This window comes from Diplotaxodon limnothrissa, linkage group LG19 (assembly GCF_057381915.1).
Source record: "Diplotaxodon limnothrissa isolate DT_005_m linkage group LG19, D_limnothrissa_male_GT1.1, whole genome shotgun sequence".
Classification (NCBI taxonomy): domain Eukaryota; kingdom Metazoa; phylum Chordata; class Actinopteri; order Cichliformes; family Cichlidae; genus Diplotaxodon; species Diplotaxodon limnothrissa.
In genome coordinates, this window is record NC_140614.1 from 31,057,071 (window position 1) to 31,082,128 (window position 25,058).

The 25,058-nt window shown below is 40.9% G+C and overlaps 1 protein-coding gene across 1 annotated transcript; it reads left to right on the top strand.

Moving 5' to 3' along the window:
* Nucleotides 1-179: 179 nt before the first annotated feature.
* Nucleotides 180-24,707, top strand: tmem63c (transmembrane protein 63C). The gene is made up of 22 exons (XM_085342410.1): nt 180-389; nt 9,165-9,244; nt 10,030-10,117; nt 13,003-13,040; nt 13,727-13,869; nt 14,666-14,717; nt 14,821-14,929; nt 15,644-15,717; nt 15,848-15,928; nt 16,007-16,127; nt 16,321-16,454; nt 16,606-16,728; nt 18,870-19,023; nt 19,118-19,224; nt 19,871-19,957; nt 20,068-20,133; nt 20,942-21,104; nt 21,196-21,301; nt 22,520-22,687; nt 22,784-22,896; nt 22,996-23,067; nt 24,477-24,707. The coding sequence occupies exons 1-22, from the start codon at nt 180-182 to the stop codon at nt 24,705-24,707; spliced, it is 2,520 nt and encodes an 839-aa protein (XP_085198536.1).
* Nucleotides 24,708-25,058: the final 351 nt, after the last annotated feature.

Consider the following 25,058-nt stretch of genomic DNA (forward strand, 5'->3'; position numbering starts at 1 on the left):
ATTTGTTAAGCAGATGAAGTTTACATGTAATAAAATGTGCTTTTACAATGGAGTTTTTAGCTAAATGCTAAATATTAACATGTTAAGATAATGCTAAATTAGCATTAGTTTAAATACTATGGCTGACACATTGTAAGTGATGCTCATCTGTATTTCCCATTAGATATGGTCCATTGCTGATGGCTCAGTCTGAGCTGTTCGTGACGAGAGCTTCCCCTGTGGAGGCGAGGCCCGTGGAGCTAGATGTTCTGGGGTTCCTGCAACGTTTTGGGGATGAAAACAGCACAGCTGAGAGATGCTACCGCTCGCACTCCCACAGCAGCGTCCTCCAGGGTCTGCCATTTGGTGGGGTTCCCACGGTCCTCGTCATCAATGTCGTAATCTGGATGGTAAAGACTCAACCAAACTAACTAACACTCAATATTACTACACAATAATACAGAGCTTCCCAAAGTGTGGGGCCCGCCCCCTAGGGGGGGCGCAGAGCCATTGCATCGGGGGCGCGGTATGAAAAGGGGAAAAAAAAAAATGCTTGGACACTGCTAGCACAGGGCGCCCGAATATGCTGAATATGTTTCCAAAACTACTACTAACTACTCCTACATTTTGGAGATGTTAGCTCTTTATACAGTAAAGTTACAGTGGGATACAAATAATATCAGGCTCATCCTGCCACGATTTAATCCCCCGGTTCAAATCACGGACAAACAGTATCCCACAGCTGTTTATGTTTTTGAACCCATTTTGCACAGAGAGGCTTTTTTTTTTTTTTTTTGGAAAAATGTATTGATAGCAATGTTGAATATTATTACACAGGAAAAAACAACTACATGTAAAATAATGACACCGTGACGCCTCTGCCTTTCTAAATGGAGGGACAGTAACTGCGTGTGTGTATGTAAGCCTGTAAAACCTGAAGATAGAGACAAAATACTGTTAATCTGACTATCTGCCATTCTGCAATTCCTCTCATGTAAACAATAACGTGGCGCACAGCTGACGTGAAAAAAGGCACATACCTTTGACGTTGCGTGACGAACTCTGTATTCCTCGTCCACACGTTAACGCAAAAAAAGGATTTAAAAAAATCTCAGTTATCGGTGATTCAAAACGCCGTTTACGTGTGGACGAAACAGCTGCGTTTTCAAAAATACCCGTGTAGGTGCGGACGTAGCGTAAAAGAGTTAGTAGTTTATTTTATTACTACCTGCAGATTACTTGTATTTGCTTAATTGTTTACTAAATGTTTGAGGTGTGAAATAAACTGCAATGGAGCAAAATATGGGCGTGTGTGGTTGGAGGATGTGTTTGTGCGTGCGCGCGCACCCGGGGGGCCGCGAACATTTTTCTTGTAAAACAAAGAGGGCCCAGCAAAAAAAGTTTGGGAACCGCTGCAATCATACAACAAAGTCACAGTAGCATGCAAAAGTCTTGAGCCACCCTTCATGTCATTGCATTTTCTTTCCAAGGAGCCAGACTTTTCGTCATTTTTATTACGTTGGTCCTGAGTAATAGTTACCTGAGCTTTGTGAAGGTCTCTGGGCTTTTTTGGCTGATTTTTCACTCATTATTAGTCCCATTTTGTACCCAATCATTTTCCAACTCATGTTTTTTTTTTGTTTGCTAAACCACTTAACAGTAACCTATGAGTCATTCAAAGCATAGAAAAGGCACCTAACTCAATAGATGAGCCAGTGTTGTGTCTAGATATTACAGATAGCTTAGCAAGGAAGCAATTTTAAATGGTATCTTTAGGCAACAACAGAATTTGTTCCCATTTCTTTATCTGAATTTATGAAAAATGCCAAAGATAATACAGTTTGACAGGCATTAAATCTTATTTTTGCATCAACAAGGTTATTCCCAAAGAGTTATTAGCTGGAAAACCTGACATGAATCAGCGTGGTGTCCAGTGTGTCCTTATAAAATCTGATAAAACTGGGCAAGTGGAGGAAAAAAGAACAGGTAGCAGATGAATAGCGTTCACTGAGATGCATCTGGCCCTTGAGTTGATCCATCTACTGTTTGCTAAATGGTCTCAGTGAAAGGGTGGCTGTGAAGAAGCCATTCTTATGGAAGGGAATCAGGGAGAAAAGGCTGAAATATGCCAAATTATACAAGAACTAGACTAAAAAAATCAGTGATAACAGGCCTGGATTGATGAATCCCAATTTAGTTCAAATCACTGTGAATAGTTGACCTCCTAACTCTTTCATGGCATGCATTTTAAACTTGTCTTTGCTATTTTCTTTTACCTAATTTTTGTTTCTGATTAAAGTTAGATCCACACATGAGGACATTCACTTTAAATTTCGATAGAACAGTTGCAGTATATGTCCTCGTAAGTGGATATCAGGCCCTTGTAGAGCAAAATGTAGTATTTTCTTCTAGACAACCCAAAATGTGATGTCCACATATGTGGACACCAGGTCCTAGGAGGTTAAGGTGGTGTTCAGAAGAGAGTTAATGTCTACAGCCACCTATAAAATGTAGAGGAGGCTCGGTCATGGATTGAGGGTCTATTTTAGCCGGTGGTGATAGGGACGGATTTATGAACATAGAAAAGTATTGTCAGACAATACGGCAACACCTTCTTTTTTCAGCATGACACTGATCCCAAACACACTGCCAGGGGCCATACTTGGATACAAGAACACACAATGGAAAACTGTCAGTCATGGATTAGCCTCCCCACAGCCTGGGCATCAACATTACTGAACAGTGTGAGATCATTTTGACAGAGAATGAAACAAAAATATACTTTATTTCCACATATGTTTGCGCAAGTTTCTGTAAATACACCTATTTCCAATTTTCATGCAAAGTATAAAGACATTAGGAAATCCCAAGGTTTTTGCACAATACTGTAACTCTGTAGCGTCATGGCAAATTGAGAGATAAACTTATTTCAAGTCCTATGTTGATATTATCTATTCCTATATTGATTAATCTACTCACTATTCCCTTTTTGTCCAGCAGAAAGTAAACAGTGATTTGTCTCACAGCTAATATTGTTCAGAGACTTTTTCTCTGAGCGTGAAAAAAACAGAATATCTTTATATTCGAGAAACTGAAACAGTGGAGTTTTGTATGAAAATAAAAATGAGATTCTTGAAAGTTATTCTTTCCCAAATTATAAATCCTTCAGCTTTGGTAAAAGCACATAAACATCTTCCAGTTTATAATATTTGTGTCACCTTCCCCTTTTGTATATTTAGAGCCAAAATCCGTAACATCTGCACTAAACTACCTAATCTTACAACTCTGACAAGGTCAGTAGCAAGTTGTGGGAATTACTATATCCTGTATAACACTTTGCATATGGAGTCTTTTGCATAATTATTGTGATCTGTGCATGCACAATCTATAATCCAAATGGAAGTAAAAGCACTGAAAAAATAAAAACCTTCAATTGCTGCAGGACCAGGATAACACCACTACCTTTACTCAACCTACCATAGCTTTTCAAACCTATCCACCGTGTACGGAGGTTGACCCAAACGCAGGACTCCAAAGATAAAAGGTTAACTCAAAAGGCAGCTTCAATGTTGAACTCCTACAAAGATACAAAAGAAATGCAGGACAGGAGTAAAAAATCCAAAAACAGATAATCTTCAAGGAGAACATGATACTAGGAAAGACACGGCCACAAGGAAAACTTGACAAAGGACAAAGGGAGACAATAACTAATGAGGGCAGAAAAAACAGGTGGGAATTTCAAAAGCAAATAAGTAATAACAAAACAAGGGAAGTAACACTCAACATATAACACGCATGAGAGGAGAAACTTTCACAATAAAACAGGAAATCTAACTAACACCGAGACAGTCTCTCAACACAAAATTGACACAGACAAAAAGGTAAACAAACACAGAGACACGACTGACTTCACAAAGGAGACACAACAGGACAAAACCCAGAGAAGAAACTAAGGGAACAGAAAGGGAACAGACAGGGAACCAGTGAACCAAAAGTCATCTATAACTAGCCTAGAGACACAAATAGGGAACCATTAACAATAAGAAAATAACAGAATACAAATAATAAAAATCACAAGGAAACTACCAAAACTCAAAATCCTGGGTCACACATCAGGGACCCAACTCCATTAGTTTTGTTTTTTCTTTTTAAAAAGCTCTTAAACAGGATATAAACCAGTCTCCCTGGTGACAAACTTGTGATCCAAAGCTTGACTCCCACTTGTTCCGCATGATCATTCAACAAACAAGGAGCATCAGGAGGATATCAAACACTGATTCATGTGTCCTGGAAAAGCTAGAAACACACAGAAAGCTTCATGTTTTTTACTAATTGCATGACATCCCATTGATTATGCAAATTTCAAACCAAAACTCTTACAATTGCATGTAACGTCAAAGAGTCGTGACTTGTTTTGTTACCACCACTCCAACCTCCTTCTGTAGACTTTGTTACTCTTTAAAAATTGAATTTGCACTACAGCCCACTTGTCTGAAATAAACCAAAGGCTGGGGCAAACTGCGCTGTCCTATCAACTAAAGGCTAAATGCCAAAAATAGAACTTTAAAAAAAAAACAAAGGAAAACCTTTTCTGTGTGTCTAATATTGCTACAGTGCGTGCGTGAGGGGCCTGAACCAAAAGGTCATCCTGTGCGCATATCTGTGGCACCAGCAGCATCTTACAGAACAGCAGTAATTGACGCCCAAGGACAGAGACTTTTGAACAGAGATCTCCGATGTTGTTCCCGGGATCTGCTGGAGCCACTCGCCTAGCTTGGGAGTCACCGCACCTAGTGCTCCGATTACCACGGGGACCACTTATTTATTTATATATATATATATACACACATATATATATATATATATATATATATATATATATATATATATATATATATATATATATATATATATGGTTGTAGGTATTCCCGTAGTACTTGGGGATCCCACAGGCGAATGGGAACCATGAAGAGGCCGCTAGAAAAGCTGCAACCACCAAGTACCTGCAGAGGGTCAGGCAAGTCCTGAGGAGTCAGCTGAATGGTAAGAACAAGATCCGGGCCATCAACACGTACGCCCTGCCCGTGATCAGGTACCCTGCTGGGGTAATAGGCTGGCCAAAGGAGGAGATAGAAGCCACTGACATAAAGACAAGAAAGCTCCTTACCATGCATGGAGGGTTTCACCCCAAATCCAGCACCCTGAGGCTGTACGCTAAGCGGAAGGAAGGGGGCCGGGGACTGGTGAGTGTCAGCACCACAGTCCAGGATGAGACAACGAACATCCAAGAATACATTAGGAAGATGGCCCCAACTGACCGAGTGCTCAGTGAATACCTCAGGCAGCAGAAACCCAAGAAAGAGGAGGGAGACGAGGAACCATCATGGAAGGACAGGCCCCTGCACGGTATGTACCACCGGCAGATAGAGGAGGTGGCTGATATCCAGAAATCCTACCAGTGGCTGGACAAAGCTGGACTGAAAGACAGCACAGAGGCACTAATCATGGCAGCACAAGAACAAGCTCTGAGCACAAGATCCATAGAGGCTGGGGTCTATCACACCAGGCAAGACCCCAGGTGCAGGCTGTGTAAAGATGCCCCAGAGACAATCCAGCACATAACAGCAGGGTGCAAGATGCTAGCAGGCAAGGCATACATGGAACGCCATAACCAAGTGGCCGGCATAGTGTACAGGAACATCTGTGCCGAGTATAACCTGGAAGTCCCGAGGTCAAAATGGGAGATGCCCCCAAGGGTGGTGAAGAATGACCGAGCTAAGATCCTGTGGGACTTCCAGATACAGACGGACAAAATGGTGGTGGCTAACCAACCGGACATAGTGGTGGTAGACAAACAGAAGAAGACGGCCGTAGTGATCGATGTAGCGGTTCCCAATGACAGCAATATCAGGAAGAAGGAACACGAGAAGCTGGAGAAATACCAAGGGCTCAGAGAAGAGCTCGAGAGGATGTGGAGGGTGAAGGTAACGGTGGTCCCCGTGGTAATCGGAGCACTAGGTGCGGTGACTCCCAAGCTAGGCGAGTGGCTCCAGCAGATCCCGGGAACAACATCGGAGATCTCTGTCCAGAAGAGCGCAGTCCTGGGAACAGCTAAGATACTGCGCAGGACCCTCAAGCTCCCAGGCCTCTGGTAGAGGACCCGAGCTTGAAGGATAAACCGCCCTCAGGGGCGTGCTGGGTGTTTTTTATATATATATATATATATATATATATATATATACATATATATATATATATATATATATATATATATATATATATATATATATATATATACATATATATATATATATATATATATATATATATATATATATATATATATACATACACATATACATGCATGCATGCAGAATCACCATTCAAGTTATTTATTAGGACAGTCAAAATGTGGTGTAGGCGTGAATGTCAGTGATAAAGGTTAAAGCATTTTTAATTTGTAGTTCTCTTCAGGAAAAGGCTGGAAAAATAAACCCAAACTTTAAACTAAACCAGCGCCTTGCAAAAAACAAAACAAAAGCTCAATGCTTTCTGTTTGTCTCCTCATTGTCTGGGTTTTGCATAATTATGTACAAGAACAGAGAGAAATACAAACACATTATGTACATGTCATAGACGTCAAGTTAAATCTGCACATTTTAACGTCCTTTTTTGCAAAGAATAATACAGCGTGCGCACTGTTTACAAACACAGATGCATTTCTTTTCCTCCCGTGTTCCAGATAATAATAGGCTTCCATTTTCAGCTGTCAGCTAACTCAGTTCCACTGTCAGGCCTCGTCAGGCTTGATCTCTGCGCTGATAGGACTTCTCCATCTGCCACCTCCATGTTTTAATTGGCTCATTTTTATCAATGCCTGGTTGTCAAGCCAACAGCGAAGGTTGAGCGCTGTCTCTTAATGACGAGCATGAGTCAAAGCGTGCTTCCCCCCAGGTGACGGGAGCACGCCTCTGCATCAATTCCATCATCATACAGAATAAATCATCAGTGGGACTTGAGGAGAGCGTGCCCACGCATAAAGACAGAATAAACCGAAGAGCTGGGCCAAAACGAGATAATGGAGAGATTCTTATTGTGCCCTGACTGCTAATGTAAACACAGGCTGTTTATTCATCTACAAGCCCCAGTCAAGTCCTCTTGATTGTCATTGCATGGCTTTAGAGTGAATCATTCGACATTCATGGGCGCTTTCTTCCTATTAGCACAGCTGTCACCCCTTATCCACTAAACCTAATGTCTTTTCAGTTCAAATGAGGTAATAATTTAATTGCTGCAATTAAAATCAAACAGTCATCACCACTAGGGCTGGGCCATATTATACCGTTCACGGTAATACCGGTATAATGTTAGGCAACGATAGGAAAATGAAATATCGCGATAGAATATGAGTAAAACGCGCATGCGCAGTGCCTTTGTTTTCATACGCACATGGCCGATTGTTGAGTGAAACAGATGAACCAGAATTGGTTTGTAAAAATGGTGCAACTTCAGTGATGTGGAACTGGTTTGGTGTTTGTCCGTCAGATACACAACAAAGCACATTTTTTTGCAGAACATGCAAGCGGCCGTCGTTATTGTCGTATTTGTCGGACTAAGATGCTCTTAAATCTGGGAGTAATCTGGGTCCTAAACTCCATATGCTTCAGGTCAAACGAACACTGCAGCATCACTAAGAGTTAAAAACTGTCTAAATTCTTTCATCTTTAATAAAACGATCAGCATTGCTGCTTTACCAGGTGTAACTATGAAGTTTAACTTCCAGGCATCCATGAAAACAAAATGTATTACATTTAACGGAGTTAGAAGCTAGCAGGAAGCTAGCGGAAGTTAGCTCGCTAGTTTCGCTAGTTACCTAAACATGATATTGCATGTTCTGACTGAGAGATTTCTGAAAAAAATCAAACGTACAGCTCTGCTATCACTTCCAACATAAATGAAGACAGGAAACTAAACAGCAGTGACGTTTGTAGGGTTACTGAAGTTGGGCTAGCTGGTATATAATGATGTGCTACGTGATCGCTAGCGACACAGCTATGTTAGCATAACATAAACAGTGAAGCTGGAGGACAAACACTAACACTTTTCCACTTATAAAAGTTAACGTTAAGGTTCCTCATGGTTAGAGACAAATGCAATCGCGTGGCAGGATGCTGTAAACGGACCAAACTTCAGTCAGGAGAACAACTGAGATAATCCATCCACAATACGAGGTTAGTCATTAATATACTGCAACAACATGGGAATAGAGCAGCTGCCAGAGAATTCAACATTAATGAATTAATGGTACAGAAGTGGAGGAAGCAAGAAGAATGAGTTTAATAAAGTTTGATTTATCTGACTGCTTTGTTTCGCTTAATGTGCCTTATAATCCCGTGCACCTTATGGTCCGAAAAATACGTACTGCACACTGCAGTTTAATGTTGCAAAGCACCTCTTTTTAACTTCAGTGGATATTATACATGGTTATGCTCAGGATATGTCAGCCCATTTCTACTGGAAATGCCTTTTGGTTAAACTTTCAGCAAGGAATTTGCATTTGCACTGTTATATTTTTATAAAGCTTTAATGTACATAAAAACCAGCTTCTTGTTTAATTTTTAAGTGAAAATAAATGATAGGTTGTCTTTTTGCGCTAGTAATGTTGTGGAGTTGTATTTTGTCTCGCATCAATTATATCGTCAGTTATATCGTTATCGCAAATTTTCAAATATATATCGTGATAAATATTTTTGGCCATATCGCCCTGCTCTAATCACCACTTTTACTGCGTTTGTCAACCTTCATCCATCACGGTCCAGTTATGCTCAATGATATTTCATCAGGGAAGCTCAGCACAAATCCACTATTGTACAGGATTGAATAGGGTTTTATTTTGGACCTCATTGTTGTGCTCAGTTTGCTCTCCATTTGTGGAAAATGGGAGGTATTCAGCTTGACCGCGCTCATTTTTTTCCTCACTGAACAGCATATGTCCGCGTGTGCTCGCTGATCTATTTCTGGACCACATAGCATACAGACAAAAAATGCTTCATTAATGCTGTGGCATTTTGAATCTGTTGTTGTAGACTGCTTTTTCGAGTGATTTTAGACAGAATCAAGGAGATATTTTATCTAGAGTATAATGAGGACAGAGACTGTGTAAAATTGTTTTTCTGTGTTTGTAGTTTTTACTGCTGATCTTCTCATGTCTGAGGAAAGCTGCTTGGGACTACGGCCGCCTGGCTCTGCTGATGGAGAATGACAGGTAAATCTCTCACTCAACAATATCAGTTAAACTCTGACAGCTATGGCAACTTTTAACATGTAGTAAGAAGCCTCAGTGGAGAGAGAGAATTGATGCTCTAGCTCCCTCTGCTGCATGTAAGTGGTGGCAAACTGCCTTGCTATACTTGAAACACTGATAATACTTTACTGTATTTGTTTTATATTAACAGTGAAAGTAAAATTTCATGGGATGGTCAGAATTTATTCTTCGCTTAATTCTCTATTGAATGTAAACACTGAATTGGACATTTAAGCATGTTATCTATCTTATATCCACACCTATGGTCAATTTAGAATAACCAGCTCACTTAACACTGTTAATGTTTTCCATCCAGGTTCATGCAACACTCTGCAGCAGTTTTCTTTGTGCTCGCTCCGAATCTCCTCTTCAGGGGAATGTGGGCTCGATTAGTCCTGCCTGACCGACGATGCCCTCGTAGCACTTGAGGGCAAGCAGCATCTGTTCTCTTTGCCAAGCGGTCGTCTCTCATTGTAATTCAATTACCCTGCTTAATTTGACATCCTGTTGAACTGTCAGTGTTATAGCCCACAGAGACAATCCACAAATTCAACTGCTGCACTTGTTTCACCATGTGAACTGGACCACATGTTATATTATTTTAATGTCTTCTGTGTATGCACAGATTGATCCCAGATGGGTACAGGGACTGCAGCAATTACGGTACATCTTGGTGTATTAATAAAGCCATGTCCGGCTATGATCACCAGGATTCTGTTTCTTTGTGTGTATTCTTCCTTATGCAGTCTCACATCCCTGTTTTATGGAGAACCAAGTGAGAAAGAGAAGTCGCCTTCAGAATCCAGTCCCTCTGACTCTGAGACCAAGGACATGGTATGCTCAAACCTTATCTTACATTTTTCAAAGGATACCTCATAATTTATTTCCCGTGTTGCAACATTCTTGTTGTTCTTCTGCTCCTGCTTCTTCTTCTTCTGCTTCTGCATTTCAGGTGTGTTTTTATTTCACATCATCAGACTAGTTTAAAGCCACAGCAGACAGTTGTTTTCAGTTTCTGGCAGAAGTTATGACGAACACACCGCATACTCATGTACCAAATAAGAGATGAGCTGTTGAACATAGTGGAAAAACTAGCAGTAAAATATTTTATGTGCTTATTAGGGGTTTGGAGAGTTAGCAGTCAGCAGTCACATGTGATAAATTAAAGCTGGTGAATGTGTAAAACACACTTGCCAAACGTTGGTCAGTTCTTTGGTTATTTCATGCTTTTAAATAAGCAGTTTTTACTGACTCTGAGCTAGTAAACTGGATTACCGGCCCAGAAAAGAGCAGTGCCTCATCTTTGTTGAAAGAAGCTCCCCTTAATCTTCTGTTCTGACCACGAAGAAGCTTTGCCATGGAATTTTTTCTCTGGACAATCTAGGTCAAAATACATGCAGTCATGTGGTGGGGAAAAAGGAAGATGTGAGCTAACTTCTCAGGAGTGGACATCCCAACAAATTAAACCCAAGGTCAGAGTACAGCAGAGTACATGACAGTACAATTAGACACAAAGCTGAACAAGTCTGTCTCGTTCAGACGGTTTGCCAGGAGAAAGCCCCTCTTCTGTAAAAAGAACGTAAACAGCCTGGGTTAGGTTTGCAAAATTGCATCCGATGAAACCGCAAGACTTTTGGAACAATGTCCTTTGAACAAATGAGGCCAAAATGGAGATGTTTGGAAATAATGCACGGTGCCACATTTAGAGAAAAATACAAATGCCTCTTACCAGCTGTCAAACATGGTGGTGGAGGGGTGATGATTTGGGTTTGTTTTGCAACCTCAGGACCTGGGCACCTCGCTGTTATTGACTCAACCATGAACTTCTCTGTATACCAGAGTACTAGAGTCAAATGTCAGGACGTCTGTTTGACAGCTATAGCTTGGCCCAAATTGTGACAAAACACGTGACAAGACAATGATCCCAAGCACAGCAGCAAATCTGCAAAAGAATGAGTGAAAAAGAAAAGAGTGAAAGTCGTCCACTCGAACTCGAGACCTCAACCCGACTGAAATCCTGTGGTGGGATCTTCAGAGAGCTGCAAATAAAAGAATGCCCACAAACGTCAATCAACTGAAGCAACATTGTAAGAAAAAAAGAGGGCAAAAGTCCATACAGGATGATGTGAAATACTGATGAAGTCATGTTGTTGAACTAAAGCTACTAAATCAGATGGTGTACTTAATTTTTCACTGTGAATTTTTTTTCTGCAAAGCACTGGAAACCAGGAAGGGGGCTCATAATGGGATAATCAATACAATCAATACAATAGTATCGGAGTACTCTGCATCAGAAACCCCACTAATGCAAAAAGCATTTAAGTATTATCAACAAAGATCTGGATGCTTAACATGAATGAATGTGCTGTGTGACTGTCGTAGAATTAGATACTATATCATCTGAATATTGTCACTCATGCATTAATGTATAAGTAGGCGTTTATTATTAGCAGCAAATCAACTGGTGCTCATTTCGAATGTTTCGTATCCAGCTGCACCGAATGAATGTTTTCACTGTGGATTAATCTGCCAATTATTTTATTTTTGCGAGATGTCATTAGGCACGCTAAACAATTATTGCAAATGTTTTGGTAATTGATTCACTTGACTTACTGGCTAACAGATGAATGAGTTCATATGTGCTTGTATAAATTGTTGAGCAGCTGAATTCATAACAAAACATTAACATTTTAAGCTTTTTATGTGTTTGCGTGCAAAAATCATGATTTAAAAAGTATCTCGTAACTAAAAGAGTCAGATAACTGTAGCAGGAAAAAAGTCATTGAAGTGACATATAGCAGAGAAGAATCAAAAGAGGCTAAAATTTGTACTTAAGCACAGAAAGCTGCTTGACTAAATGCACTTAGTTCCAGTTCACAACTGCACTGAAAAGCTGCAGCTGACCCTTTCCACGTGTCTCTCTCTTGATCAGTGACCCATGTTCAGCTTTATGTTTGTGGCGTGCATGTGTATTCTCATGCATTTGGCGGCAAAACACATCCAAACAAAAACATCAGTCTGCTCACCGAATGGCTCTACAGTGCCACTAGTGGTTAAAAATACCACAGCATATTTTTATGCACTATAATAGTGTAATTAGGGCAAAGAGGCACCGCGTTTGAGGAGGAAAAGGGCAAATTCCAGTCATCGTTACACTGCAAATTATGAAGGAGAGGGCCTCATTTTAAAGAAACACTATCATTACCAATAACATTGATGTTAGACAGTCTGCCAGTCTTCCTGATTATGTTCTTGTGTATTTACACTAATTATACCAAGGTGTCACAGTTAATTTCCCAGTGATATACTGATGTCTAAAAAAGCTCCATCCTGAGCTTCCATAATAAGTCCTCAAGTCGTCACCACCAAGATGGCACCAAGTCAACAGTTGTAAGAGGAAAGTTTGGATCATTACTCAGCGGGTCTGTCTCTGACTCCATGGCACCTGAGTGATAGACTGAGGTCATTCCCTGCATGTTTATAGCAGTGTAAGTCAAAGAGTCAGACTGGAGTCATCGTGCTGTGCCTGCACACAGCTGAGACTGCAGTAAACTGATTACAGCTCCAGACCTATTAAATCTCCATCTCTGTGTCACTTTGCAGACCGTGTTACTATTCAAATGGAGGTTGAGTACAAGTCACCAGATATATAACTGCCGAAACGTGTAATATGTCTTCAATAACCAGTTCACTGGCTGTTTTATGATTCTTTTTTTCAGGGCTTCTGCTCATGGCTGTCATCGCTTTACCATATGAAGTAAGTAAACCTAAAGCAGCTGCTCCTATAATTGTTTCATCCTCCTCTCATCTTGGCTTCCAACCCTTCGCCAGCCTGTTGTCTTCAAAGCTGATGTCACCATTGAACGTGAAAGTCTGGTCTTATATCTCACTTAGCAAAGAAAATGTTTAAAAAAAACAAAAGAGTCTAGGCTCATGCGACCGCTGGTGCCACGGTTTCCTGTTGAATATTTGCACTTGCTCGGGTCTCGACTCCACACAACAGATTTAGAGCTATAAAAAAGCAATTTCGGTGGTATCCATGGTTTCCATAGTATTATGGTGGAGTTTGGGTGCTTCTGTTTTTAGCTCTCCTTTGCCAGTGGCTCACCCTGGGATCCCAGGCGAAGTGCAAACCCACCCTGTGAGTTCTCGATGTGTGGGCTACCATGAGACCAACGTGCACTTCTTTTCTTTCATGCCTTTTTTTCTATTTTATGACACTGGGTTTCCTGAACCTCCCTGATCTGGTAACCACAGATTCTGACACCAAAGTAGTGGTGCCACAGTTTTTTACTCAGGATGAGGTAGAAGCTGTGAGGGTCATTTTTATCCAGGTTCGGCCTGTATGGAGCCACTGCCACATGAAGAAAAATGTGCATGTTTATCACGCTGCGTGGAAAACCTCTGAGATTCTGAGAATGCATCTTCTTTGTTCTGTTGCAGGGATGAGGAGATCCGAAGTAAATGTGGCATTGATGCCGTGACATATTTGTCCTTCCAGCGCCACATCATCCTGCTCATGACAGTGGTTACCCTGCTGTCTTTGGCTGTAATCCTGCCGGTCAACATTTCCGGGAACCTCCTGGGTATTTTGGTCTTGAAGTGATGGTCTAGCTAGCTCACTGAAAAGTCAAGGGATATCCTTAACCTCCGATAACAACACACCGGACTCTTCATAAAAAGAGAAGTTCGGTTAAATGCACATAAACTTTATCTTTTAACAATTCATGGTACAGCTGAGTTTAAAACAACCCGATCTCTTTCAAAACTTGGAACAAGTCAAAAGGTCAGTGAAACCAAAATAAACACTGATTACATGCACAAAGGCTGCACTTCATCTAAAGGGAGTCACTGGCACACCAGTGGCAAGTCATCAAGCACTTGCCCAAGTCTGATTATAGAAATAGAAAGTGCTTCATTTCCTCTTAACATACACATGTAGGTGCCAGGGGTGGGGCGACACACTAAACAGGCTGCTAAATAGCAACAGAAATGCCTTTTTGGCAGTTGTGTGCTTATTTTGTAGGAAGTGTTGAGGAAGCCTTTCCACTACAGGATGAAGTCTATGAGGAGTGGGGCTGTCCACAGTAATGTTTTTATTACTGGTGGTTGTCACCATCATTAAATAAAATGGCCAACACCCATAGGCAGGCTGCCATGGTGACGGCAAACAAAGGGTTCCCAAGTTAAAACAGCGCAGTTAGGCATGTTTGAACTTGAACTTCATTGAGATGGCTGATATTTCATTTGACTGGATGGAAAACATTTTAGTATTGCTTCATTTCTTGGCCTCTCCCAGACAAAAGAGGGGAGGGGCTTCCTTTTAAGTCATTACAGAAATTAAAACGTCTCGCTTTGTGTCACGTTTTATTATCTCTACAGGAGACAGTCCTGAAAACTTTGGAAGAACAACCCTGGCGAATGTTAGTGCAAAGTAAGTCCAGCAATGCAGGCATGACATCAGATCTCATGAAGCATCCCAGAGCCGCGAGCAAACCTGGGCAAATCTGTAATTGCTCTGTTTATGTTCCTTGAAGGGACAGCTTTCTGTGGCTGCACAGCGTCTTGGCTCTGGTTTACTTCATTATCACGTTGCTGTGTATGGCTCACCATTCGCTGCAGCTGGAATACAGAGAAGATGAGAAGGTCTGTCATCATCCAGTCACACTTTATACCATCAAGGTCCATCCAGCAAAAGATAAAGTCAAATTATTGAGATTCTAACCAAAAGGTCTTTTTTATTGTTTCAAAAATCAAATACAAGAAAAAATAACACAGCAAAAATATTTTAAAACAAAATTAAATGTAAAGACCGACGTGCTCTGGATTTCTGGCTTCTCCCTAGGTGCTGCATTCCTCTGTTAAATGCAGAGAATAGGGCGTTCCATTGGTGATCAATAATGATATCATTGTTTTTTATTATTCATTTGTCTTCAGAGAATAAGACTATAAAGATCTATAAAAGGATTCTGCAAACCACCAACTATTCACCCACTTAGTTTGGCATGTTAGCATGCCTGCGTTCTCTGATTAGTGCAGTTAGGACTGATGGGTTTGTCATTACTATTAACATTTCATCAGAAACTAAAGAAATGGAAAAAGGAATAAGTACTCTTGTATTAAAAGAAATCGATTTATGGATCATCCTGAGAAGTTTTAAGTCAAAGTCCTATGGCAGTCCATCTGAAAGTTAATGAAACTTTTCCTTCCTTAACATGTAAACCTTAACAATGAAACTGCGATTGATCTCTGTGGATCAGAGAAGTTTACTACTATATAGGCAACAACCTGGCATTGGCTTCCCTAGAGCCGTTAAAAGAAAGTATAACGGATTTATTTATATTGTGTTATTTATTACAGGTGGCTCGGACACTGATGATTACCTCCATACCCAAGGAGATCTCTGACCCAGGACTCATCACCAAACATTTCCAGTACACATGTTTTCTTCATTAGATTAAATAATCTTCCTGTGTTTGATTGGAGAGCTGTCTATCATTTTATTCATGCACATCCACACTTAGAAAATTCCTTATAATGAACATTTTTTCTTGTTTTCACCAGTGAGGCCTACCCAAGCTGCACTGTCACCGACATCCGGTTCTGCTTTGACGTCCACAAGCTAATGAGGCTGGACTTGGAGAGGTACGGCGGCTTTTACGGACTGGAGCATCACAGTTTTTGATCATATGGCTCTTGTCTGAGGACACTGTCGTTTTTCAGGCGCAAGGCAATGAAAGGCAGGCTGTATTTTGCCACAAAGGCCCAGAAGGAGGGAAAAATCATGATCAAGACTCATCCGTGTGCTCAGATCTTCTGCTGTGACGTCTGCGGCTTTGAAAAGGTAAGATTTGTTCATATCCTTCTGTGTACAGTTGCAACTTAATTGCACTGCATGGGAAGAGAATCACCACTGGATGGCACTGCGATGCAAAAATAGGTAAACACAAGCAGCAATGTGATATTTTTGCCAGTGTAAATCTGAGAGTGAAAGATGAAGTGAGCAACATATCCTTTAACTCTTTTTTTTTCTGCAGGTGGATGCAGAGCAATACTACAGTGAATTAGAAGAGAAGCGGACAGATGAGTTTAATGCTGAGAAGAACCGCATCACCATGAAGAGGTTGGGCATCGCCTTTGTGACCTTTCGCGATGAGCGGATGACTGCTGTGTGAGTAAACAAGAGCGTGACACTGAGGTCTGTGTTTGATAGGTTCTCTCATCATACAGATGCAGTCACGGCAGAGAGTGAACACATAATTCATGGTAACGTTGCTGAGTAGTGATGCAATGCCTTTTGAACATCTTGTTTTGGTTTCCAGCATTGTGAAGGACTACGGTCGCGTGAACTGTCGTCGCAGGCCCCAGCAGTCCAGCATCAGCACCGTGGTGCAGTCGCACAAATGGGACGTCAGCTACGCACCTGCTCCAAGTGATATTATATGGTGAGAACTGTCACGTTTGTTTGTGCCCTAATGTCTTTTAAAAGCTCAAGCTACTCTTGGATTTTCTCCTGATTGTCTTTGAAGTCTCAGTTTTCCAAATTGACAGCTGTGTGAGTCATTCTGATCTCTTCATATCGCCATGGTGACCTATTCCAGCACACACGCTGGGTACACCCTGGGCAGACACCCATTCACATCTACACCACGAGAAATGTATTAATCTAACCTGCTTGTCTACTGACTGTGGTAGGAAGCTGGAGCAGCCAAAGGAAATCACACAGAAACACATTTTGAGCACAATGTCCAATTTTACATGACTTGTGCATCATTTAGACACATTTCCCTGTAATTATGCCTGACATATTTGGTATCTCTGGTAACCTGTGGATCAAGACTAGACTTCAGATCAACATTCTGTGGGTTTTAGTCATGCTTGTTTGCGCAGCTTTAGCTTGTGAAGTTGGACCTAAAGGGTCCAATTTAGAGCTGAGGTATGCATCATGCAAATGTTGCTTATTGAGACTATTTGATCCCAGTGTTGCTTTTGATACTTTTGATCACCGTAATTTTGGTTTTAGAAGCTCGGGCAGTTGGTGGAACAGCTTTGATGTGGTTCTTCTCATAACTCTCAGGCAGACCTTTGTTGCTTAGTGGTTGTAATAACTCTGTATAGCTGTATTTCTGTCTTGTGGTGTTCCCCAAGTTTCTGTTGCGGGCCCCATGCTAATTGTACTTTGTGTCTATCAACCAAATATAAAGTCACTTTTAAAGTCTACCGTCAGTGTCATATGTATGATGTGTTTGTTTAAGTTTCTGAATGTTCCAAAAGTTTCTGTTCTGCTGAATACTTTTCTACAGCTGAATAGTGACAAACAGAGGTTATATCCATCCCACAGGTGATGAAAGGCTTGGCTCTTTATGGTATTATGTTAAACTTTGGTTCTGAATCTGTACCCTGTGTAGTACTTAGTGAAGCTTTGAGTCACTCCCTTTACTACCAGCTATGAAACATGACTAAAATTAAGTCTGTACAACATTTTCCTTGTTGGTGTTATAACTGCAATCAGACAGCAACGTAACGTGTACTCCAGCAGACTCACCAGACCTTTTTTTTCTTCCAGTAAATAAGGTTTCTCGCTCGCTCTCTCATTGTGTGTTACATGTTGAGCTTATGTGTGTGGGCCACTGGACAGCTGATGCTGATTTCTTTACACTGGCTTCTGATCAGACTCAAAATTTGGTTCTTGTGATGATGTTTTGAGCCTTGCATGGACAGGCACTCACTCATATTAAAGACCTGTTGCAGACACATAATACCAGTGGGAATGTGAGGGCCTTGGATCAGGCCTTGATAGCTGTTTCCACACAAGGCTCAAGGCAAAAGGACTCGATGCTTCTTTGGCTGTGGACCCCACTGGAATCAACTGGACTCTGAAAGAATCATTAGTTTAAATTTGCTTTTGTTCATTTGTTTTAGTTCTTCTATTTTTAAATCCTCCTGGTTTTATCTGACTGTCAGTGTTTAAATTCTCCTGTTGTGTTTGCTTTTTAGTTATCCACCATCTCTTGAAAGGCACTATGTAAATAACACAAAATGTGGATGTTTCAGCGATCGGTGCCTGCATTAGCATTGCTATTCCTGCTTCTTTTTCATAAGTTTCAACTTCAAAGACATTTAAGATTATCGGTATGTTGTTTGCTGTAAGTAGCAGATCTCAAACACCGTCTAAAGCATAATCAGCATCCACGATTGGATTAGCTGCGGTGCATGTTTCTTATCTCAGAAAGCAAATGCAGAGATTATGTAACAAGTGAGTGCTGCATATGTATGGGGATTAATCAAAGGAGGCTCACAGTTTGAGCTTCACATCTGACTGACTGCAGTGTGTTTGTGTCTACGCATGAACTGTGGCAGTCGCAGGCTGAGAGGTCGAGCAGGGACTGGGAGCTGAAGTGAGCTGGTTTAAACTTGCTCTTCTACCCAGTACGCTGGACCGCTCTTAGAAGAGACCACTCATCCGGCTATTTCAGGCATATGTCAAAACATAAAGTACATGTACATCAGAGAAGGGTAATATGTTAACTGTGTTCATCTTGCTGGATGATTGGTAACTGAGGCTCGTCATTTTTCCCATCGATAGGGAAAACCTGTCAGTGTGTGGATCTCGGTGGTGGCTCCGCTGCGTCCTCCTCAACATCCTCCTCTTCTTGCTGCTCTTCTTCTTCACCACTCCTGCCATCATCGTCAACACCATGGACAAGTTCAACGTCACAAGGCCCGTGGAGAGTCTGAGGGTTAGAGTTTCAGAGCAGTTTAAACTTACTGACGTCTGTGCTCCATTGTGAACCTCCTCACTTTCATCAATCGCCATTTTGCTGTCCAATGCAGAGCCCAGTCGTTACAGAGTTCTTCCCGACCCTTCTGCTGTGGGCGTTTTCAGTGCTCCTGCCCTTTGTTGTCTACTACTCCGCCTTCTTTGAGTCCCACTGGACCAGGTACTGGGTAGTCATCAACTACTGCTCTCCTCAGCCATCTGAAATAGAAATGTGGATATTTTGCTTTGTTTACTTGCAGCGGTTTTTCTTCCTCTCAACTATCAGCGTTCCTCTTTTTTTTTCCATCTAATTTATTTCTTTTTCACCCTCTTGCTCTTTTTACTCTCTCCCCTCTCTCTCCCTCCTTCTCTCTGCCACTCTCCCTGCACTGTTATTCTGGGCAGGTTGTCATAGAGATCTCCGTGCGAGGATAATGATATGAACAGTAGTCACCGTGCACCGTTTCCTCTATGTGCGGTGACTAGCAGGAGGAAGAACAAGTGTGCATAAGAACAACCTATAAGCACCCTTTCTTTACATAACCACCCCCACAAACGTGTTGTGCAGGCGTGATGTGTGAAGGACCGAATGCAAATCAACTGTTTACTGTAGTGAAAAATGTAGTTTGTGCTAATGGGTACAAAGAGTCAACTGTTTTTTCCATTTTGGGCTTTTAATTCATGAATTTATTATGTTGTTTTTTTCTTTTTGTGGTTTTTTGTTTTTTTTGTTTTTTTGTGTGTGTGTGTGTGTGTGGTTTTTTTAGATATATGTTGCAAAATATGTATCGCATGTTCTCATCTTATTGGATCATTTCATGTCTCAGATCTGGTGAGAATCAAGTGACGATGCACAAGTGTTTTTTCTTGCTGGTCTTCATGGTCATCATCCTGCCTTCACTTGGTCTGTCCAGGTACATCTACAGTGATTTCCCTTTTTGATCTACTTCTTTTGAATTATTCCTGGGTTTTTGTGGCTTTTTTGTAATGTTTATGCACTTTTTCTATTTTATTTCTGCTCTAGCCTTGACCTCTTGTTCACCTGGCTCTTTGATGTCAACTTCCTGGAAGAGAAGGATTTAAAATTTCAGTAAGATCAAAAAATGTAATGAGAAGTGCAATCAAACACATTATTTCCACTCCACGATTATCTTCTTGTGCAGCTACACACTGCTATCTGCTCAGGTGCTATTTTTTAGATCACTCTGTGGAAGTAAATAAATAAATAATAACAGAATGAAATGATTTACAATTTTCACAAACTCATATTTTACTCACAATAGAACATAAAAAAATGTTTAACCTCAGAAAATATGAATTCATTTGAATTTGATGGCGGCAACGTATGTCAAAAAATCTTCTTACACCTTCTTCTTTTACTGACTTGTTGCCATTGACTTAATTAGTTGCAAAGCATTTTTCTAGCTGTTTCTTTTTAGTAGTTTTGAGATGTGTTGCTTTCATCAAATTCAAAATGAGCTAATATTTTTTTCAAATTGGGACGTTTTCCCAGTTTAAACATTTCAATATGTTTTTTTTCTATTGTGAATAAATTATGGCTTTAGGAGATTTTTAAATCATTGCATTCTGGTTTTTACTGGGGTTGCAGGTAAAAAAGTTGATTTTTGCTGCAGTAATAGTTTGCGGTCCTTTGTCCAACTGTAGGACATTAGTGTTGATAATGGGGCTTTCAGCTTCATCAGAGTCCCTTCACTTGAGAGCGAGCTAAAAACAGGAAAGCACCGCACAGATGCACAAGAAGATGACTTTGAGCCAAAGTGAAATCTGATGTATATTTTTTTATTATTATTTTATTTGTTATTTGGAAATTATTTGGTTAAAACTGAGTCTCAGAAAGAATCTCCAGCAGCCCACTTCTTGTCTGTGTCTTAATGCAGGTGTGTGTTTCTTCCTGACAACGGTGCATTTTTTGTAAACTACGTAATTACATCCAGTTTGATTGGCACGGCTATGGAATTGCTACGTATCCCTGCACTGACGGTGTACGCACTGCGCCTCTGCTTTGCAAAATCCCAAGCTGAGCGGATTCATGTCAAACGGGTAAGCAGAGCCTTGGTGCTTATCTTGGCATCTTAACACGCTGTTTGGTTTAAACTTTAAGAAGCCAGCTGTGTTTATTTTGTCTCTGCAGAGTCAAGCTTATGAGTTCCAGTTTGGCCTTGAGTACGCCTGGACCATGTGTATCTTTGCTGTCAGTATGACCTACAGCATCACGTGTCCCATCATTACACCCTTTGGTGAGCAGCACACAACTACACTCTTGTAAAGCCATCTACCTCTTCTTCTCACCCTCTCTGCTCAGCCATCTGCATCCCAACACGTCCCGTCTCAGTCGTGTTTGTGTAAGGCTGTGTCTCCTCGTACTGTAACCTCACTCTCCTCTGCTGCCTGCCAGTCCGATGCAGACTGTGTGAATTTGCTGCTGTAGTCCCAGACACTCAGACACAGCGAGCTGTGAGCCAGACGCCCACTCTGCTCCTGTCTCTGCCCGGCGCTCACCGAGCTTCTATTTACTTCTGCAATCTAATCGTCAGTCAAAAACAGGCCGCCTTTAATACACCAAACTCTGTGTCTGCTTGCATTTCACCTGCTTTTTTTCTTTCTTCTAGATTTCAGTTTTCATTTGATAAAGAAGACCAAGACAACAGATTTTTTTTTTTTTAATTTAAAGGCAAAAAATTTAAAATTAGCTTCCAATTGATCAAAAACAGGGACTAGAACAGGGTGTAAAAAATAAGGCCCGGGGGCAAGAACCTGTTTGGCAAAAACAAAAATCTGACTCACCAAAAGGCTTTGGAAAAATTTGAATGAATGCATAAATTTCTATCTTCTAACTTTAAAACTATAAAATAAATAAGAATAATTTTCTGTGAATTAACAAAAATTTTCTTTTCCTGTAAATTTGTACATTTAACACGTAGAAAAAAACAAGACACACTGTTGAAGTTGCATTTCTTTTCTTCTATTAAAGGATATCCCAGGGATTAGATGTTTAGTTAAATATCTGTCACTGGTCTGGTCTGAGTTCAAAGTTTTATGATGTAAATGAGTTTGAGGTCATATTTATCCCGTATTAGTATCTTTTAATTTCCTCTCTTAAATCCATAATTTAATTTAAAATCCTAGTCCTGACATACAAAGTCTTGAGTGCTCACATCCCATTACATCTGTCAGACCTTTTAGTATCATAAAATACAACAAATCACTTACTGCAGGTTTATTTGTTTTTCTTAGAGTTTCCAAAAGTAGAATGGGAGCCCGAGCCTTCAGCTATTTAATCCCATCAAGTCCCATTTTGGACTCAGGAAACAAACACTCTGCTTTTTGTACATCACAATCCTCATTAGATTGATCAAACCCTGTGTGTGATGTTGACATCGATCAGATAACTTTGTCTCTCTTTCATGTTGCAGACATCATCATCAGTGCATTTCTGTTTAACTTTTTTCTTCCAGGTCTGCTCTACGCGATCCTGAAGCACATGGTCGATCGATACAACATCTACTATGCTTATGTTCCCACCAAACTCAACCAGCGAATCCACAGAGCAGCCATTAGCCAGGTCATTGTAGCTCCCATTCTCTGCATGTTCTGGTTGCTCTTCTTCTCCGTGCTCCGATTAGGTAAATATCCCTGCCATAAAAATTCATAAAGATCGGTGGATTGTCAGGATGCTGTAATATTGTAATTTTTCATGTTTTTCCCCTTCACTGTCACAGGTCCAATGCATCCGATCACCCTCTTCACTTTAGTGTCCCACATCTTCTGCATTGTCTGTTACCTCCTCCGCTTGTGCCTTAGGAAGCAACCAGACAAGTCAACAAGCTACCAGGTCAGCGCCACCAAGTGTCACAGAGACAAAATCAGCTGAAGATGACTTATACTGAATTTGAACTAATATTTTTCCCATGCATTGTCTCTTTTGTTTCAGATGTCTGATCAGCCAGACGGGACGCTCACTGATGCAGACAGGAGTACCGTAACATCCACCACCGCCTCCAGTGTACAGTACCATTTCTTTCTCTGTTGGCCAATACACAACCAAAGCATATTATTGGAGAGAGACCTAAATGTGACAGAGAAGGCTTACGTTATTTAAGTTAATATATCAGTGGATTGTGTGCTGGATGAGATTTCCACTGAATGAGATTTAATTGTTTAGTTTTCCATGAGATCTGAGAGCCATATAGAATAGAATAGAATAGAATAGAATAGAATTCAACTTTATTGTCATTGCACATGCACAGGTACAGGGCAACGAAATGCAGTTTGCATCCATCCAGAAGTGCTTTAGTGATATAGATATATTACAATATATATTAGCAATAGTATAGATATGTAAGTATACTACAGAAATGGGTCTATTATGGTATGTTATAATGTACACGGTATGAAGTATGTTGTGAATATTCTATAACTAAGTATGTAAAGGCTGTAGTGAGTACAAGCTATGTACAGGCTATGAACAGGATATAAATATGAAAAACTATACAGAATATGAAATAAATAACTTTACAGAATCTGAGATATACAGCTATACAGAAATGGGAACTATGCAAGTTGTAAACAGTTGTAGGATTAAAGATTATTGAATGTACAGAATGATTATTTACACAGAGCTATACAGTAGTGCAGTTAAGATAAGTGAGGGTGTAGATAGTTTCTACAGAGGCTATATAAAGTGCTAGTGGTTGTGAGTGGTGGTTCAGTCCATGTTATTATTGTGTTTGAGGGTACAGTTGTCCATTGTGGGTGTGTGTATGTTCAGTCCATGAGTTTAACGTGGGTCAGATGTCAGGAGGCAGAGTTCAGGAGTCTGACAGCTGTGGGGAAGAAGCTGTTCCGGTACCTGGTGGTCTTAGTCCGGAGGCTCCTGTGGCGCCTCCCAGAGGGCAGGAGGGTGAAGAGTCCATGTGATGGGTGACTGGGGTCTTTGATGATTTTCCCAGCCCTTTTCAGACACCGCTTCCTGTAGATGTCTTTTATGGCAGGAAGTATATGCTCTTATGCTCTTAAGGTTGTGAAAGAATCAACCTCAGAAGACAAGCACTGGGGTTATTCCATATAAAATCAAATATATCACTAAAAAGTTCCATCTTGACTTTATAACAACATAGTTTTTCTCTTTTTCTCTTAATTGGGACATAACAAAAACTCAACCAATATAATATCCATGACATGGGAATAGTAACAAGCTCAGGATGTTTGAACTGTTAATTCACAGGAGAAAGAAGTTGAAAGAGCTTTTTGATGAACCATCTCCATGTGGGATAGATAAGTGGTCAAAGCAAGTTATAGCATGTGAAAGGTCTCTTGTTTATCTCCATTTTAAACCAGGCACACACTGCCTGTGAATAAAGTGATTTACTGGATGACACAATTCCAAAATGTGCATTGATCTGCTTCCCTCAGCTTTTTGTGGCATCTGTGTTGCTGGAGCCAGAGCTGGCTTTGACTCCGATGCCCTCCCCAGCCCACCACAGCTATGGCGCCATGGCCAGCTCTCAGAGTTCAAACCGTGGGCCAGCGGAGGAAGAAGAAGGAGAGGGGGAACACACCCAGACCCATGAGACTGAGCTCCAAGACCCACCAGACCTCTATTGCTCCACCACGCTCATGGACAGCTCCATGGGCTACCAGTAACACCAAATCTCCACCCAAAACTGACTTCTACGTGTCCTTCAGCTGAAGAACACAGATTACTAAATGCCGCAATGCTGCGTTTTCACCACTGACCTCAGACTCCAACTACGCTGCTGCCTCGGACTCTGAGACTAGACTGTGCTTGCTAGTAAGGCTGAAGAGCCTGAAGAGTAACGGAGCCTGAGAATACAGGAGCTAAATGCTCTTAAACATCACAGTTGCAGAAGAAAGCCATTTGCCTAAACAATCTGCCGAACCCATCAGACACAGCTCAACAGAACATAACACCAAGCTAAATGTACAGATTCTTTTAGCTAAATGATCAGATGCTGATACGGACTCTGTCTTCTT